This window comes from Erinaceus europaeus, chromosome 7 (assembly GCF_950295315.1).
Source record: "Erinaceus europaeus chromosome 7, mEriEur2.1, whole genome shotgun sequence".
Taxonomy (NCBI): domain Eukaryota; kingdom Metazoa; phylum Chordata; class Mammalia; order Eulipotyphla; family Erinaceidae; genus Erinaceus; species Erinaceus europaeus.
The window spans coordinates 101770199-101786869 of record NC_080168.1 but is presented as its reverse complement, the minus strand read 5'-3'; the positions used below and the strand labels follow the sequence as shown (position 1 = coordinate 101786869).

Genomic DNA, 16671 nt, shown 5'->3' with positions numbered 1-16671 from the left:
TTCCCCTCCTCTCTCCATTTCTCTCTGTCCTATACAACAACTATGACAACAATAATAACTACAACAATAAAACAACAAGGGCAACAGAAGGGAATAAATAAATAAAATAAATATTAAAAAAAGAGCTGGTACAATTTATAAAATGTAGACTATTACTGCCTTATGAAATGATAATGCCCTAGCCACCCACTTATATCAACAATACAAGTCAACCTCAAACAGGATCTCCATTTATATTTCTTCACAAACTGTACCTGTGTTTTCCTTACTCTTCCACTGAAGTTTAGATATGTGTGAACCCTACCATTAAGACAGCAACAAGAGACCACATGTAAAAGTAATTTGAGGTCAGCCATCTTTACCCAGATGGCTCAAGTGCTCCTCTGGGGCATGCCTTTTCATTTTCCTGATTAAAAGTTGAACATAGGGGAAAAGACCGGAGGAGGAATACATAAATAGTGTTGGGGGGGCGGGGGAGGGAGGCTATTAACAATAGGATGAAAGCCACTAATTAGAGTCTTATAGATACAAAAAGAAAAGTAAAAATGAAGTAATTTGAGAGTAGAATTACATTAAGGTTTGTTACTCAAAGTTCTTATTATGTGTGCTTAACCCAGTACACCACCTCCCAGCTCCTACTCAAAATGCCTATTTATTTACCTAGAGACTCTTCTTTATGTTGAGCACAACTGATAACTCAATGAGTGAATTGCTCATGACACCTGATACGCCAACACAATTCTCTATGGGGTGATAAAATAGTTCACTTGACAGTGCATTGCTCTGCCATGAGCATGACCCAGGTTTGAGACTGGTCCCCATAGCACTGAAGCTGCATTTCCCCCCCCCCCCCCATTTTTCTTCGCCTGTCTGTATCTGGAAGATCAGTCCAGAGTGGTGAAGTTATAAAGATGATGGAAAAAAAACCCTCAAATACAGTTGTGACAAAAAAACAGTTTGATTGGAGTCATGTGGCTCACCTGGTATATGACACATTCCCATGTACGGAGACTTGGGTTCAAGTCCCAAACTCAACTATTAGGGGGAAGCTTCAGGAGTGACAGCAGTGTTACAGGCGTCTCTCCTCTCTCCCATTTCTATCTAAAAATAAAACTACAGAAATGCCTCAGAAGAATCAATTCCAACAGCAAGGAAAAAAAAAAAGATTACATCATACTGAAAAGCTTTTCCACACAAAAAGGAACCATCAGCAAAACAGAAAGATGAGGTCTGGCAGTAGTGCAGCAGGTTAAGCGCACGTGGACAGGTGTAAGGATCCCGGTTTGAGCCCCCAGCTCCCCACCTGCAAGGGAGTTACATCACAGGCAGTGAAGTAGGTCTGCAGGTGTCTTACATTTCTCTCCCCCTCTATCTTCCCTATCTCTCTTGATTTCTCTGTTCTATCTAATGACAACAACAACAACAATAAACAACAAGGGCAACAAAAGAGGAAAAATGGCCTCCAGGAGCAGTGGATTCATAGTGCAGGCACCGAGCCCCAGTGATAACCCTGGAGGGAAAAAAAAAAGACACCTACAGAATGGGAGAAGATGGTTCTATACCATATATCAGTCAAAAGACTAATAGCCAAAATACATAATAAGCCCACTAAGTAACAAGAAAACATAAACACCCTACTAAAAAATGGGATGAAGACATGGACAGAATCTTCATCAAAGAAGAGATCTTGAAGGCCAGCAGGCAATCTGAGAAAATGCTCTAAGTTGCTGATTTATCAGAGAAATGCAAATAAAAGTAACAATGAGATACCACTTTACACCTGTGAGAATATCGTACATTAGAAAGTGCAGAGGGGGTCGGGCGGTGGCGCAGTGGATTAAGCGCATGTGGCGCAAAGCGCAGGGACCAGTGTGAGGATCCCGGTTCGAGCCCCCGGCTCCCCACCTGCAGGGGAGTCGCTTCACAGGTGGTGAAGCAGGTCTGCAGGTGTCTATCTTTCTCTCCCCCTCTCTGTCTTCCCCTCCTCTCTCCATTTCTCTCTGTCCTATCTAACAACGAATTGCGTCAACAAGGGCAATAATAATAACCACAACGAAGCTACAACAAGGGCAACAAAAGGGGGAAAAAATGGCCTCCAGGAGCGGTGGATTCATGGTGCAGGCACCGAGCCCAGCAATAACCCTGGAGGAGGAAAAAAAAAAAAAAAAAAAAAAGAAAGTGCAGAAACAGGGCCGGCTGGTGGTGCAAAGACCTGCCCCCGCTCCCACCTATAGCAGGGGCACTTCATGAGCAGTGAAGTCAGTTCTCAGATGTCTCTCCCTTTTAAAAAAGATATATTTTTTTTACTTATTATTAGAGAGAAAAATTGAGAGGGGAGGGATAGAGAAGGGATGAGACAGAGAGACGCCTGCAGCTCTACTTCACTGCTTCCCTTGCAAGTGGGGACAGGGGACTTGAACACGGGTCCTTGTGAACTGTAATGCCTGCACTCAGCCGGGTGTGCCACCACCTGGTCTGTCTCTGTCTCTTCCTTCACCTCCCTTCTCATTTTCTCTCTGTTCTATAAAATAAAATTAAAAAATAATGAAAGGAAAAACTGGCCTGCAGGAGCAGTGGATGCATAGTGCCAACAATGAGCCGAGGTGATAACCCTAAGGAGGCACAGAAACAAATGTTAGCGGGGAGGGTGCTGCTAGGGACTCTGGGAAGTCCAGGGTGTGGGGACCACCTTGGCAGGGTGACCCGGGGACCCCCAGGAGGCAGAGCAGGTTGGACGTGCAGCACTGCAAGTGGAAACCCTCGGAGATGAGAGTCGACAACCACGTGTCACTCTAGACATGGGACTCACCAAGGAGGTGTGACAACTGGCTGTGCAGCGACCTGTGGCCAAAGGGGGACAGATGCCAGTGTGACAACTGAAAATGCCAGGTGCTGCTGGGGGTGGCCCTGAAGAAGTGCTTCAGATGGGCTGGAGCTACCCGAAACCTCCAGAATTTCTTAAAAACTTAACATTCATTTGGAAAACTGGAGCTGCTGGGTCAGTTAAAGAAAGATTAGTCCTTATACCGTAGTGCAAAGAGAACCACTGACCACTCCTACCCTTGTAAAATTGATTGGCAGGTAAGGAAGGGAGGGAGGGGAGATCAACAGGAGAAATCAAGACTTTACAGATATAGGAGATGTACTCTAAGTGCTTCCACATATGCGTTCAGGCCTAACCAATAACTGCTTGATTTGCCAAGCTCTGAGACCAGATCTGTGTTCTGGGGTTCTTCCCAAGAAGTAAGTGAACACTTAGGAGAGAAAGACGAGGGTAGGCACAGCTGATTCTGTACAGCCCCATGAAGGCAAGTTACTAAAGTTTCAAAAATTAAACACTTCAAACTCCCCAATGCTTATCACTGTAGAAAACTGAGCCCCCCCCTTTTTTTTTTGCCTATGTCCTACTAAACAGCTGAGTGCTTGGACTAGCTTACTTGTCAATTCTCTTTCCACTTCCAAAATGATGGTTAGGTGAGCACCTGCACTAGTTAGGTAAGCGCACAACCTCTGCCTCTGCCTGCTGCTATCAGTTGTTGCAAGGACAGTTTTGGTTGCCAGAAATGCTGCAGGGTATGTACAAAGGGTGAATCTGCTCTGTTTAAGAAGGAAAAGAGTGACACCAAAACTTCTCAGGAGTAGGGGCTAGCCCAACAAAGACTCAGAACTTAAAAAAGCTATCATTGCATCAAGTGGCCACACAACACCCAAGACAGCCATAAAGACCTGGCTAGGACATTGAGAACCTTCTATTAAACCAGACTTCCTCTGAGGCCATCAGGGCAAGCAGATTTGGCTATAAGTCAGATACACAAGATTCCAGATCCATGTATAAATATGTGCTGCAGAATCCTGAGTGTTGCCTTTTGACCTTCCCAAGAATGTTTCAAGGGTCAGCCCATTATGTAGACACACGGAGTTACTGTGCTAGCACGGGGTAAGGTGGTAGCCTTAGTGAAAAGTAAAGCCCAAACCAAGTAATCTCATTTCACACAGCAGTATCAGTGCCGGGTGGTACTCACACTTGATTTATTCACCTCATTTGTAGTTTTCCTCCCATCCCTGAACAGAAACACGGCTACAGCTTGTTTTTAAGATCTTCCCAACCAAGGGGACTAATGAAAAGAATTCCTAGAGAACTTTTTTAAAACTAGGATTAAATGCTCAAGATTTTAAGATAAACTGAATAAAGGGATTTCAGGGTTTTTTTTTTTCTTCCTGACAAATGCCTTGGCAGTAAATGTATTTATGGAATAGAAAAAAAAAAAAAGAAATTTCTCCAAATTCTGGCTCTGGTAGCTGGAATAAAACTAGGTAAGTTCAATGGGGCTCAGAATCCAAAGAAATGAAAGGTGATGGGAATGTGGGTGACTGATTTGGAGACAGCTTCCCAAAAGAAGGTACCCCAAAGTTTTTTATGGAGACTATGAGGTTTCCATCTGTATATGACTTGAGTCAGGGCAGGAGCAGAAAGTGGACTGCCTTGCTGTAGGATGCTTGCATGCTTTCCCACAGCATCACATTCTGCCAGAGAAGTAAATGGCTTACCACAAACTCCTTCTCAGAGACATGAGGGGCAGCTAAGATTTACCAAAAGAAGAGGGAAAGCTGTCAGATAAAGACAGCTCTTGATGAAGTGCCCATCCAATCACTCCCAGGCAACATTTTGACAAATGCATGCAGGTGTGAATCCCCACAGTGCTTCAGCTGCCAGGCAATGTTTCCACACTGGGACTGATTCACTCCTGGGTAAGAAGGCTTCACACCTTTGCTAAGAAAGTTGTCTCCAACTCCAACCATGTTGGCAGTTAGCTATCCTCAAGGAAAGCTTCCCACCCTCTCCTCAGGGGTGAGATTAAATAACCATGAAAAGGAGAATGGAATCTCTAGGGTGTGGGGGAATCATACCAATGATTATTTTTCCCCTCATGTATGTTGTGTTGAAACTTAAGGCTGTCAGATGATGATATTACAGGAGGTCTGTAATAAAGGCTTAGTAACTAGATAGTGCTCTGTACGGTCCTCAATGTAGAGCAATATGTCTAAGAAAGAAAAAGTAGGGAGTCGGGCTGTAGCGCAGCGGGTTAAGCGCAGGTGGCGCAAAGCGCAAGGACTGGCATAAGGATCCCGGTTCAAGCCCCTGGCTCCCCACCTGCAGGGGAGTTGCTTCACAGGCGGTGAAGCAGGTCTGCAGGTGTCTATCTTTCTCTCCTCCTCTCTGTCTTCCCCTCCTCTCTCCATTTCTCTCTGTCCTATCCAACAACAACGACAACAACAATAACTACAACAATAAAACAACAAGGGCAACAAAAGGGAATAAATAAATAAAATATTAAAAAAGAAAAAGAAAAAGTGATCTCTAGAAATTGTGCCTTTCCTGGCAGAGAAGTAGTCAGAGGATCTGCTTCTTTTGAGGTGGACAGTGGGGACAGGGACATATGTTCTTGAGTGGCTGGAACACGATTCTGTGTAGAAGGAAGACACACTGCAGGAGTAAGACCAATTCAAACTTAAATTCACCTGAATAAACGGCTGCTCTGAGAAGGCCTTGCCTTCAAATGGACAGGAAAACTGCTATACTTTACAAAACTGATACTTACAAGCGGTGTGGGGGTGGTTTTGGGCACACGGTCCATGGAATATGGGTCTTACAGTGAAGTAAGGTGAACTGACAAGGGCAACTTCTTAAACGGCTCCATGCAATAGTCCTCACAGGTGTCCCCATGACCCAGCAAGTGGGGGGTGGGGAGAGCTCTAGAAAGGAAAATCCAGACTCCCACAGAAACCTCAAGTCACACATGGGGGGGCCTCAACACTAAAGAAACTGTTGGTCCAAAGAGACATCTATATTTTCATGAAAACACTGACTTGGTGAGAGACTGCGACTCCGGAACAAACTGTTAGACAACAGACAGCACGCTGTCAGCCAGGGCCCTGCTCCAGATGGCTGCCTGGGTGGTGTGGGCTACCAGACATGGGGACAGCTGGGACTGGACCATGACACACAAATTCCTCAGCAAGGCATTGGGAAGTCCGGGCCTGTTCTATGGAAGGGAAGCAATTCAGATTTAAGAAATTTAAAAATAAAAAGTCCCTGCCTTGCCCTACCATCAATATAAAAGAATAGAGGCATGAACACACAAAAAGCTTTCCCTGAATCAAATCTCTGGCTTCCTGGCAAGGTGAACACTTACAGTTTTGGAGGCATGATCCCCAACTTTCCAACACATCACTTTGAACCCATAGAAAAGTTGGCAGCGTGACAGGCTGGAGTCTGCCAGTTTCACCTGGAAATGGCTGCCCCAGCTCCTCTAGAGAAAATAAGTATCACATGTGTGCCCAGAGTGGGCAGTGGCCACCTAGGGAGCCTGAGAAAGGAACCAATAGAAACAGAGCACTTAATAGCAGCCTTTATGTTTCACTCTTGATGAGTATCCAGATCTGTGACTAAAGGCCCTCTTGAAGCCCAGCCGGAGGCCTTCAGCAGCAAACTCCCCACCTGGGCCGGGAAGGGGCTGCATCACCTGGAACTACCAGTCCCGCCCTGCCAGGAGGGCTTTGCAGCTTTCTTCCCTTCTGTCCTTCCAGTCCCCTGGATCGTTTTCATGACAGTCTGTTTCCATGTATTAAAGGAATGACATATACAGAAATGTCATCTCCTGAGCCCAGTCGGTCATTAGATATCCGCCATCCTCTGTCCTTGAGGACCCCCCGGGCACGCATCACGAGGTCCTGAGCTGCCAGTGTGTACCTGTGGAGAGACCAGCAGAGCGGCGTCAGGCCAGCCTGGGGATTGCCCTGCAAGCCACACAAAGCCTATCTTGGAGGGGGAGGTGGAGAAGGCATTGCAGATACGAGGTCACCTCCTTCCTCATGCGGCTCCCTAGTTGACGATTTTGCTGCACGTTTCTTCACCATGGATCTGCTCATGCTGAGAGCTTTCCATGGCTGCGGCTGACTAGAAAAGCAAGTGGAACTTTAACAGTTCTTTTAAGACAAAGGATACTGATTTTCCATAATCTAAGGTATGAGTGAATCCCCCTTTAAAATGTCTTTTTTAATTTTTTTAAATTATCTTTACTTATTGGATAGAGAGGAGGGGAGGGAGAGAGACAGACAAGTGCAGCACTGCTTCACCACTCGCAGAGCTTTCCCCCTGCAGGTGGGTAACCAGAGCCTCGAACCCAGGTCCAAGTGCACTGTAATATGTGCACTAAACCACCCGGCTCCTTTTTTTTTTGCCTCCAGGGTTATCGCTGGGGCTGGGTGCCTGCACTATGAATCCATTGCTCCTGGAGGCCATTTCCCCCTTCATTTTTGTTGCCCTTGTATAAAATTATCTTTTTAAAGTATGTTGATTTAAAGAAAAAGGCTGTTAATAGTGTGGCATATGATACAGTAAATCTGTTACAAAGGTTCTTTTGGTGAATGATCCTGGTATGGGTGACTTGCCCACTCACCTTCATCAATGCTGCCCTCGAGGTCAGTAATCAGCACATTGAGGCACCCTCCAAGGATTTGAAAATAACATCGCTCCTTGACATTTACACTGTCATGTGGGACAAGAATAACTACACTCTAAACTGATGGAAAGTATTAACGCCTAGGATGTGGTTGGGTGGGTGTGGACCTGGGGTGCATAAAAATGAGATAAGGAACTGGCAGGTGTCTATCCAAATACTGCTTAGAGCAGACAGAATTGTATCCAGACAAGCTTTCAACTTATGATTCACCTTCATGCTAATTTTGTGTTCACTAAATAGCCTCCAGATTGTCCTCACTGTACAGACCTGCCCACACAGAAAGAGCGAGCCCATCATCTGTACTTTGAGAGTATTGCTCTGTAGAGGTCTCCATATAAATGGCAACAGGCATTTTGGTTTGCAGACTGTATTTATGAGCTTCCTTAAGGGGAGACCAGCTCTGATAATCTGTTCTTTGTGTGTTGATTAAACTGGTTTCTGAACCTTTTGAAAAGCTAAATTCCAGACTCTCGCAAATCTCCAAGATGATAAATGTTACCCTACCTGGGAGACTTCTTGGAAGTCAGGCTGTGACTCTAACAAGAGACCACCCTGGTGTTACTAGCGGTTTTCCTCCACTGGAAATGTTTCAGCCTTGCCTTCAGAACTACAAGGTATGAAATTCAAGACGCTCAAGTCTCCTGCTCAAAACTCTTTGAACTTACTGATGGTCATATTAGAAGAGACTTCATCTAGTCAGTCTCCCATTACATTGTTTAAGACCAACATCTATAGCAATGTCTGTAACAGAACTGTTCACATTCCAGGTTGTAACTTGTAATTCAGAGAAGATACTTGCACATATGCTGAACAAACAGTTATCCAAAATATATAAAGCAACTAGGTAAGTCAGCAAAAACAAAAAACAAAAACAAAAACAAAAAAAACCAAAAACAGCTAAGCAATCCATGGCAAAAGTAAGCAAAAGATCTGAATAGATAGATGCTTCTCCAAAGATGACACCCAGATGGCCCAGAGACACTTAGCAATGCTTAACACCATTTAACTATCAGGGAAACGCAAATCACAAACATAACCAGGAGAATGGTCTATAGCAGAGAGGTTGAAAACAGTAATTGTTGATAAGGATGTGATGGGAAAAGAAGTATACACTACAGATGACGGAGGAGGGTGTATTTCAGTTGGTGCAAAAAAAAAATGCCTTTGCTCCTGAAAAATGTGTGGAGACACCCTCTTTCTGTCTGCATGGAGAGAATAGCTTTAAGGCAGAGATCTCTACACTATACATGTGAAAGGATGTTTCCAGTTAGCCCTTCCTGAAGTCTCTTTTGCTGAGATCAAGAAATAAGCAGGCCTTAACAAGATCTTTGGCAAGAAAACAAATAAATGTCCTGAAGTTCACATATTACAGCTCCTAAGCTGTACTGAGAACCCCTGGGACCTCAGATTACTCTTGGCTTTACATTATACTGTATATCTTAGATATAATCACATAGGGTAAGGCTACCAGCAATACAAGATGACACTTATTATCTTGGTGATTGGCTAAGGTCTAGACTTTAGCTTTTCAAGTTCAAAAAGTTGGCTAAAACGTCCATGCCCAGTGGAGAAGCAATTATAGAAGCCAGGTCTTGCACTCTCTGGACCCCAGAAAGAATTCTGATCAATACTCACAGAGAGATAAAGAATAGGGAAGCTTCCAATGAAGGGGATAAGACATGGAACTCTGGTGGTGGGGAATGTTATCTTACAATCTTGTTAATCATTAAATGACTAATAAAAATTTAAAAATAAAATAAAACTGAAAATAATGTATTTTTAAAATTATTATTGGGAGTCGGACGGTAGTGCAGCGGGTTAAGCACAGATGGCGCAAAGCACAAGGACAGAGGTCAGGATCCCGGTTCGAGCCTCCGGCTTCCCACCTCCGGGGAGTCGCTTCACAAGCGGTGAATCAGGTCTGCAGGTGTCTATCTTTCTCTCCCCCTCTTATCTCTATTTCTCTCTGACCTATCCAACAATGATGACATCAATAACAACAATAATAACTACAACATCAATAAAAACAAGGACAACAAAAGGGAATAAATATTTTTAAAATCTTTTAAAAAATTATTATTATTGGCTGAGACAACACAGTAGTTTCATTTGTCAGGGCTGAATACACCATAACCCTGTTCACAGCAGACCAGACCTAGAGAGTGATAGCATGTTAACAGCGTAAGAAGGCTGGCAGTAAAAGACACTCAAAAACATTAAAAACAAAAAAGCAAGCAAACGAAACATTTTAAAAGTTCTCAAAATATCTCTCTGGCTAGTCTTGAGGCAAACTGTCTTAGTTCTTAGACAGGTTCTGCAATCAAGGGAATGTTAAATCACAGAGTATTATCCACAGTGAAACAGAAGGGGCCACCCTGATGATAATGCCATTGCTGGTAATTTTGGTTATTTAAAAATTAGTCCAAATTAGCTGTGGTTTGTTTTTTTTTTAAAGAAGCACTGGATCACCTAGAAAACATGGTTACCCAGGAAACTCATTTCCCTTAGGGTTCTAGATAATTAAGACTTTATTCTTTTTTTAAAATATTTATTTTATTTATTTATTTATTCCCTTTGTTGCCCTTGTTTTTTATTGTTGTAGTTATTATTGTTGTTGTCGTTGTTGGATAGGACAGAGAGAAATGGAGAGAGGAGGGGAAGACAGAGAGGGGAGAGAAAGATAGACACCTGCAGACCTGCTTCACCGCCTGTGAAGCAACTCCCCTGCAGGTGGGAGCCGGGGCTCGAACCGGGATCCTTATGCCAGTCCTTGTGCTTTGTGCCACCTGCGCTTAACCCTCTGCTCTACAGCCCGACTCCCAAGACTTTATTCTTAAAAAAAAAAAAAAAAAAGCTCCCTGAAACCAGCATTTCTTTATTTTCTTTTTTTTCACCATTCATTCCATCCTCCCTTGAGAGAAATTCCTTCTTCTGTTCTTTAATGTTTTTCTATTTCCTCCTCAATCTATCAGTAGGCTCCATATCCTACAGATCTTAAATTTTGACCTGTAAGCTACTTCTCAATACTTACTCTACTCAGTCTATTAAAAAACTATTCATGTATTTATTTTAATGAGAGAGAGAGAGAGAGAGAGAGAGAGAGAGAGAGACTGAGACCAGAGCACTGCTCTGCTATTATTGTGACCCCAACAGGAGTTTGGGACAATTAGCATACTAATGACATCAGCCTGAGGCGGAGCAGACTGACAAGGGGATGTATTTAAGGACAGACTTGGAGCAGCTCCCTCTCTTGATTAGGTTACCTTCACCATGGACTCTTCCATTGGGCGTAGCCCCGGATTGATCCTGGTCTTTTCACATGATGATCTTGGGTAATTTAGTTCTCGGACTTGGGACTTTTGCTAGACTTCTCCCCTCACATTTTCACATTCTCAGTGATTTTATGAATAAACATCTCTTTGGCTTAACCTTAAATGGAGCCGCTTATTTTGCAGCACCTAGATATTTGCCTTTTACCCATTTCACCCTAATAACGCCTCTAATTGTTTAAACCTGCTCCCAGCGTCCTGCAGTCAATCCTTTATGCACCACAGCCATAGCCCCTTTAAAGTTAAAGTTTCTACAAGTTATGGTATGGGGCTTGAACCTGGGATCTCAGAGGTGTAAGGATCCCGCTTCAAGTTCCTGGCTCCCCAGCTGCAGGGGTGGTTGCATCATGGGCGGTGAACCAGGTCTGCAGGTGTCTTTCTCTCCCTCTGTCTTCCCTTCCTCTCTCGACTTATCTCTGTCCTATCCAACAACAATAACAACAACGATAAACAACAAGGACAACAAAAGGAAAAAATAGCCTCCAGGAGCAGTGGATTCTTAGTGCAGGCACTGAGTCTTAGTGATAACCCTGTAGGCAAAAAAAAAAAAAAAGTTTGTCTTACATAATTTCATTTTTCTTTTGCCACTAAGGTGGTTGTTAGAGTGTGGCAACTACACATCTCCACTGTTCTTGGTGGCCATTAAAAAATTTTTTTGATAGAAGATGAGAGACACAGATAGAGAGGGAGAGACAGAGGAGAAGTACCTGTAGTACTGTACTACCATTTGTAAAGTTTCTCTCCTGCAGGTGGGAACCTGGGGCTTGAACTCAGGTCTTTGCATATAGTGACATATGCACTGCACCTAGTTCCCCCTCCCTTTTTTAATGTGTCAGGACCTTGTCTATGTATGATACCACTTCTGATTGACCTTTTCCATGCCGTCTCATTCCTTTTGGGGGGGGGGGTGGGAGGGGGGGGAGAGAAGAGAAAGTAGAGAGAAACAGATAAGCAGGCAGATGAGAGACACTACAGCACTGCCCCACCACCCATTGGAGTCCGCCAGGTACCATCCACCAATTGTGCTTTCAATTCCAGTTCTGGGACTCAGACCAAGGCCATGCATATATATATATATTCTTCTCCACAATCTCCTTTTAAACTCTCTCACCTTTTCAGATTTCAACTTTTTGTTTTCTTTTTTTTAAAAAAATCTTTCAGTGAAATATTTTAATAGTGCCTCCTTTAACAGTTTGCTGTTCAATCCATTCAGTGAGTTTGTTTCAATGGCAATGATTCTCACTGCTGTGTATTTCAATTTGGTTCTTTTCTAAATCCACTTCTTCTTAAGTTTCTATTTTCATACATTTGAAGTTTCTTCCAACCTGTCTATTAGGTTTCCTTTGGAGGATTGGGAAGAATAGTTTATAGTATTTAGTTATTCTTATTGTAGTTTGAAACTTAAGGTAAAAGTTTCTCTCAAGAACAGGCTGTTTACTACATGCCTTGGATTATCTACAGATTTAAAAAATATTGCTTGTACAGGGGGACACCTGGGGTTTTCCAGTCTGAGAACAGGTCCATGTTAATTTCCTAGCTAAGGATCCCTGGGAACACAGGAGTAGGAAGCATAGCTTCACACTTTTCCCACCCAGTCATTTCTAACTCCTTGAAGAAGCTCAGTTTCTTGAGTTATCTGCCCTCATCCATGTACCCAGCGCTTCAAGAAAGAAGCCTCAACCTGAGCTTATAGGCGATATCTAGGACCTGTTGTTCCAGTGAGCAGGAGCTAGATCCCTCCACACAGTGTCTCAGGCCAGGCTTCTCTAGTGAATGTGATGCCTGCTGGGTGAGAGTAGTCTGCCTGCTGCACTGATGGCTCCATCCAAGGACTCAACAGTTCAGCTGGAGTCCAGGATGCTATAGAGACCTCACTGCAATGAAGTCAGAAACAGTATTTCAGTAAAATCACGTCACATGTGGGGAACTTTCCCCATAAATGAACCCACTCAACAAAACCAGGAACCCAGCTCTTGGAGAAGATTTTTTTACCCTGGCTCCTGGAGTCAGCCAGGCCACTTGGAGCTTATTAGCACACCCTTTCTGCAGCCAGTTTATCCCAGGCAGGAAGACATTTGTGGGATTGCCTTATATTGAGACTAGTGTGAAAAGAAAACTTTTTCAGGAGTCAGGCGGTAGTGCAGCGGGTTAAGCGCAGGTGGCTCAAAGCTCAAGGTCCGTCATAAGGATCCCGGTTCGAGTCCCTGGCTCCCCATCTGCAGGGGAGTCGCTTCACAAGTGGTGAAGCAGGTCTGCAGGTGTCTATCTTTCTCTCCCCCTCTCTGTCTCCATTTCCCTCCTCTCTCCATTTCTCTCTGTCCTATCCAACAATGACGACATCAATAATAATTACAATAATAAAACAACAAGGGCAACAAAAGGGAATAAATAAATAATTTTTTTTTTTAAAAAAAAGAAAGAACTTTCTCTGGAGGGAAGGGACTGCATCTCCTCTTTCATTTTGTTCTCCATTTTCTACCTGACAAAGGCAGCCTGGTTTGGTGACAACAACAACAACAAAAAAAACGGCTTAATGGGGCAGTGAAATACTGACATGGGTGGGTACTGAGGCTAAGCAGCAGGCATACACCTACCATATGGACCGAGGGGTGTAGGGAGCAGTGGAAGAACATTTTTATTTCAGACTTGCATATAACAGGAGACAGAAAAACAACAACAACAAAACAAAACAACAACAAACAGCACATGAAAGGAGAAATTGGGACAGCTGCAGACAGCAAACGGGAAGTGCATTCCCTGACACACTGCCTGGCTGGAGGAGGCTGGCATTTCTGGAAGCTGGAAGTGGGGCAGTGCTGGGCCCATTACTGAACTCTTTATTCACAATGCTTGGTCAGACTGCATTAGACAACTGCTTGAAGTGCTCACTCTCTCCTAACGGAGAGTCTCCCTGGGAGACAAGTTTTGTATTTTGAGAACACTTTTCTTCTCTGACTGAAGCTTTCAATATTGATCAGCAAAGCCCTGCTGAAAGAAATGGCTGCCGGGGAGGGATTTGAGTTGGCACATTTCACAGGGTTGGCTCCCAGGCTCCCTCAGGATGAAGGGAGGGAGCAGAGAAAGGACAGCAGGGGAGGGAAGACAGACAAAAAAGGTAGAGGGGCTGCAGAACTATGGGTAGGCTAGCAGCTCTTTTCACAATCAGACTCAAGTGCAGTGGAGACTGATAAATCCTCAGCTGACTCTCTTGTTCTTGTCATTTCTCCATTCTTTCATCTCTTCAGGGACTCCTAATAGGGTTCATGGAATGGGTCCAACCCTGGCTTTACCACTGACCAGATGGGAAGCTCTGGAAAAATTCCTTTGCTCCTTTGGAGCCCCTCTCCCCTTATTTGTAATTCTGAAATAATCACAGTGTAAACCTCAAGATCTCCCACAAGGAATAAATCATATACTTCCATGAGGCTTGGTCAGGGGTCAGCAAACACTCAGTACTATTTTTCTCATTAAGCATCGACTTTCTTTTTGCCTAAAGTTTTAAAAGTCTTTTTATTTATTTTATTTTTTTAAACTTCAAAAAAAAATTTTTATATTTATTTATTTATTCATTCCCTTTTGTTGCCCTAGTTGTTTTATTGTTGTAGTTATTATCGATGTCATTGTTGTTGGATAAGACAGAGAGAAATGGAGAGAGGAGGGGAAGACAGAGAAGAGGAGAGAAAGACAGACACCTGCAGACCTGCTTCACCACCTGTGAAGTGACTCCCCTGCAGGTGGGGAGCCGGGGGCTCAAACCGGGATCCTTTCACCAGTCCTTGAGTTTGGCGCCACCTGCGCTTAACCCGCTGCGCTACCGCCCGACTCCCTATTTTATTTTATTTTTAAATAAAGAAGGCAGAGAGTGAAAGAGACCACAGAAGTGAAGCTTCCTCCATTGCAGTACAGGCCAGGTGCAAACCTGGGCTGTACACACAGCAAAGCAACACACTGTCCAAGGCAGCCATTTTGCCAGCCCTCACCTAGAGTTTCACCTTAAGTCATCAGTCTACCTCTTGTCGAGTGTTTCCCACAAAGCCACTATGTGAATCAGACTGGAGTGTCCAAAATAAGTCCTCTTCAGGTCTCAGGCTAGTTCCAGTTGAGTGGGAACTTTGACTTGCTACTTGGATGATTGAGGCAAGGTCTTCCAAGAGGGTAGGGAGGTGGCAGGAACTGGGCAATTAATGGGTTCCAAATATTTGCATATAAAAGGCAGCCTCCGTCTGCTAATGCCCTGCAGTCATAGAGGGTGATGGGAACTGGAGGAGGAATCCTCTTTGCATTCTGAGCAGGCCTCTGAGATTTAAGAGGTAGAAAAGGGCTCTCAAGCCTTGGAACATTGGCAGGAGCTGTGGCCACCTGGTGGGTGGAGTCTGGGGGGGTGACTTGGAGGGGGCTCTTTGTTATGCTCCAGCCAGGCCACTGGGCAAAGTGTCTGGTGTACGGAGGAGGCAGGTCATCGGGCTCACTGCTGAGCCTCCAAGTTCCCACTGAGTTCTGAAGCTACTAAAACTGCTCATGCCAGCTCCTGACCCTGCCCAGGGTGTGGGGGCCGCACTCAGGTGGAATACCCCAAGACACTCACATAATGACAGCTGCCATCTGTGACACTGCTGCTGTGTCCATGGGGGCTTGTGTGCCAGCGGGTACATGCCCAGGAGAGTGTAAAATGGTCACCAGTGCTAAAGCTCTCTGCCCCTGGCATGTTCGCTTTTTTCCTTTTCTTTTTTTTAATATTTATTTATTTATTCCCTTTTATTGCCCTTGTTGTTTTATTGTTGTAACTATTATTATTGTTGTTGTTATTGATGTTGTCTTTGTTGGATAGGACAGAGAGAAATGGAGAGAGGAGGTGAAGACAGAGAGGAGAGAAAGATAGACACCTACAGACCTGCTTTACCACCTGTGAAGCGACTCCCCTGCAGGTGGGCAGCTGGGGCTCGAACCGGGATCCTTATGCTGGTCCTTTTGCTTTGCGTGCCACCTGCATTTTACCCGCTGCACTACCACCCGGCTCCCTTCTTTTTCTATTTATTGGCTAGAGAGAGCCAGAAATTGAGAGGGAAGGGGGTGACAGGGAGAGAGACAGAGACCTGCAGCCCTGCTTCACCACTTACAAAGCTTTCACCCCTGCAGGTGAGGACTGGGGGCTGGAACCTGGGTCCTTGCAGATTATAACATGTGTGCTCAACCAGGCGCACTACCACCCGGCCCATATTTATTTTCATTCTTAACCCAAATAGCATAATAGAGCTTTTCCTTCTCACTCTTCCCTGGCAAGCCCATTCTAGTATCCTCATGTTCCAACTCTGTGGCCACACAGTTTGGTCCAGTGAGTAGCACTGAGGAAGTAGAGGTGTGTCAGCATTGCCCTATTCCACGCTCTCCTGGTGCACAAACAGGCTGACTTCCAAATTCCAGACTCTGAATATGCTAAACATTACAAAAGAAAACAAAAATGCAGATTTTATCTAGTCTTCAAAGACCAGATCAAACACTCACGAATTTGTTCTTAAAACCTGTAATTGATGCGGTATGTGTGGGACTAGAAGCCTTCCTCTTTTGCACCTAAGGCAGAGTTTTTGTAAACCATATGGGGCTGCTAGGAATTAGTTCAACTAATTCACAGAAATCTTTCATAAAAGGAAGCTTTGTCTTTTTACTAAAATAAATCTATTATTATTTTTTTTAAAAAATAAGTAATCTTAATTTTTAGTATTTTATTTTTTTAAGGATGGAGACAGTAATCAAAAGGGAAAGGGGAGATAGAGAGGGAAAGAGAAACAGAGGTACTTGCAGCCCTGCTTCACCACTCATGA

At 44.1% G+C, this 16671-nt stretch overlaps 1 protein-coding gene across 2 annotated transcripts in view; it reads right to left on the bottom strand.

Annotated features, from left to right (window-relative positions):
• Positions 1-16671, bottom strand: part of PPM1H (protein phosphatase, Mg2+/Mn2+ dependent 1H) — a 320464-nt gene that overhangs the window by 11140 nt on the left and 292653 nt on the right. The window contains exon 10 of one of the 2 annotated variants that reach the window (XM_007516868.3): positions 6396-6751. The exons of the other annotated variant lie outside the window; for it this stretch is intronic. Coding sequence (XP_007516930.1) covers positions 6604-6751 — 148 coding nt within the window. The 3' untranslated portion in view covers positions 6396-6603. Of the gene's footprint in view, positions 1-6395; positions 6752-16671 lie in introns of those variants that run through there. 2 annotated transcript variants of the gene reach the window in all.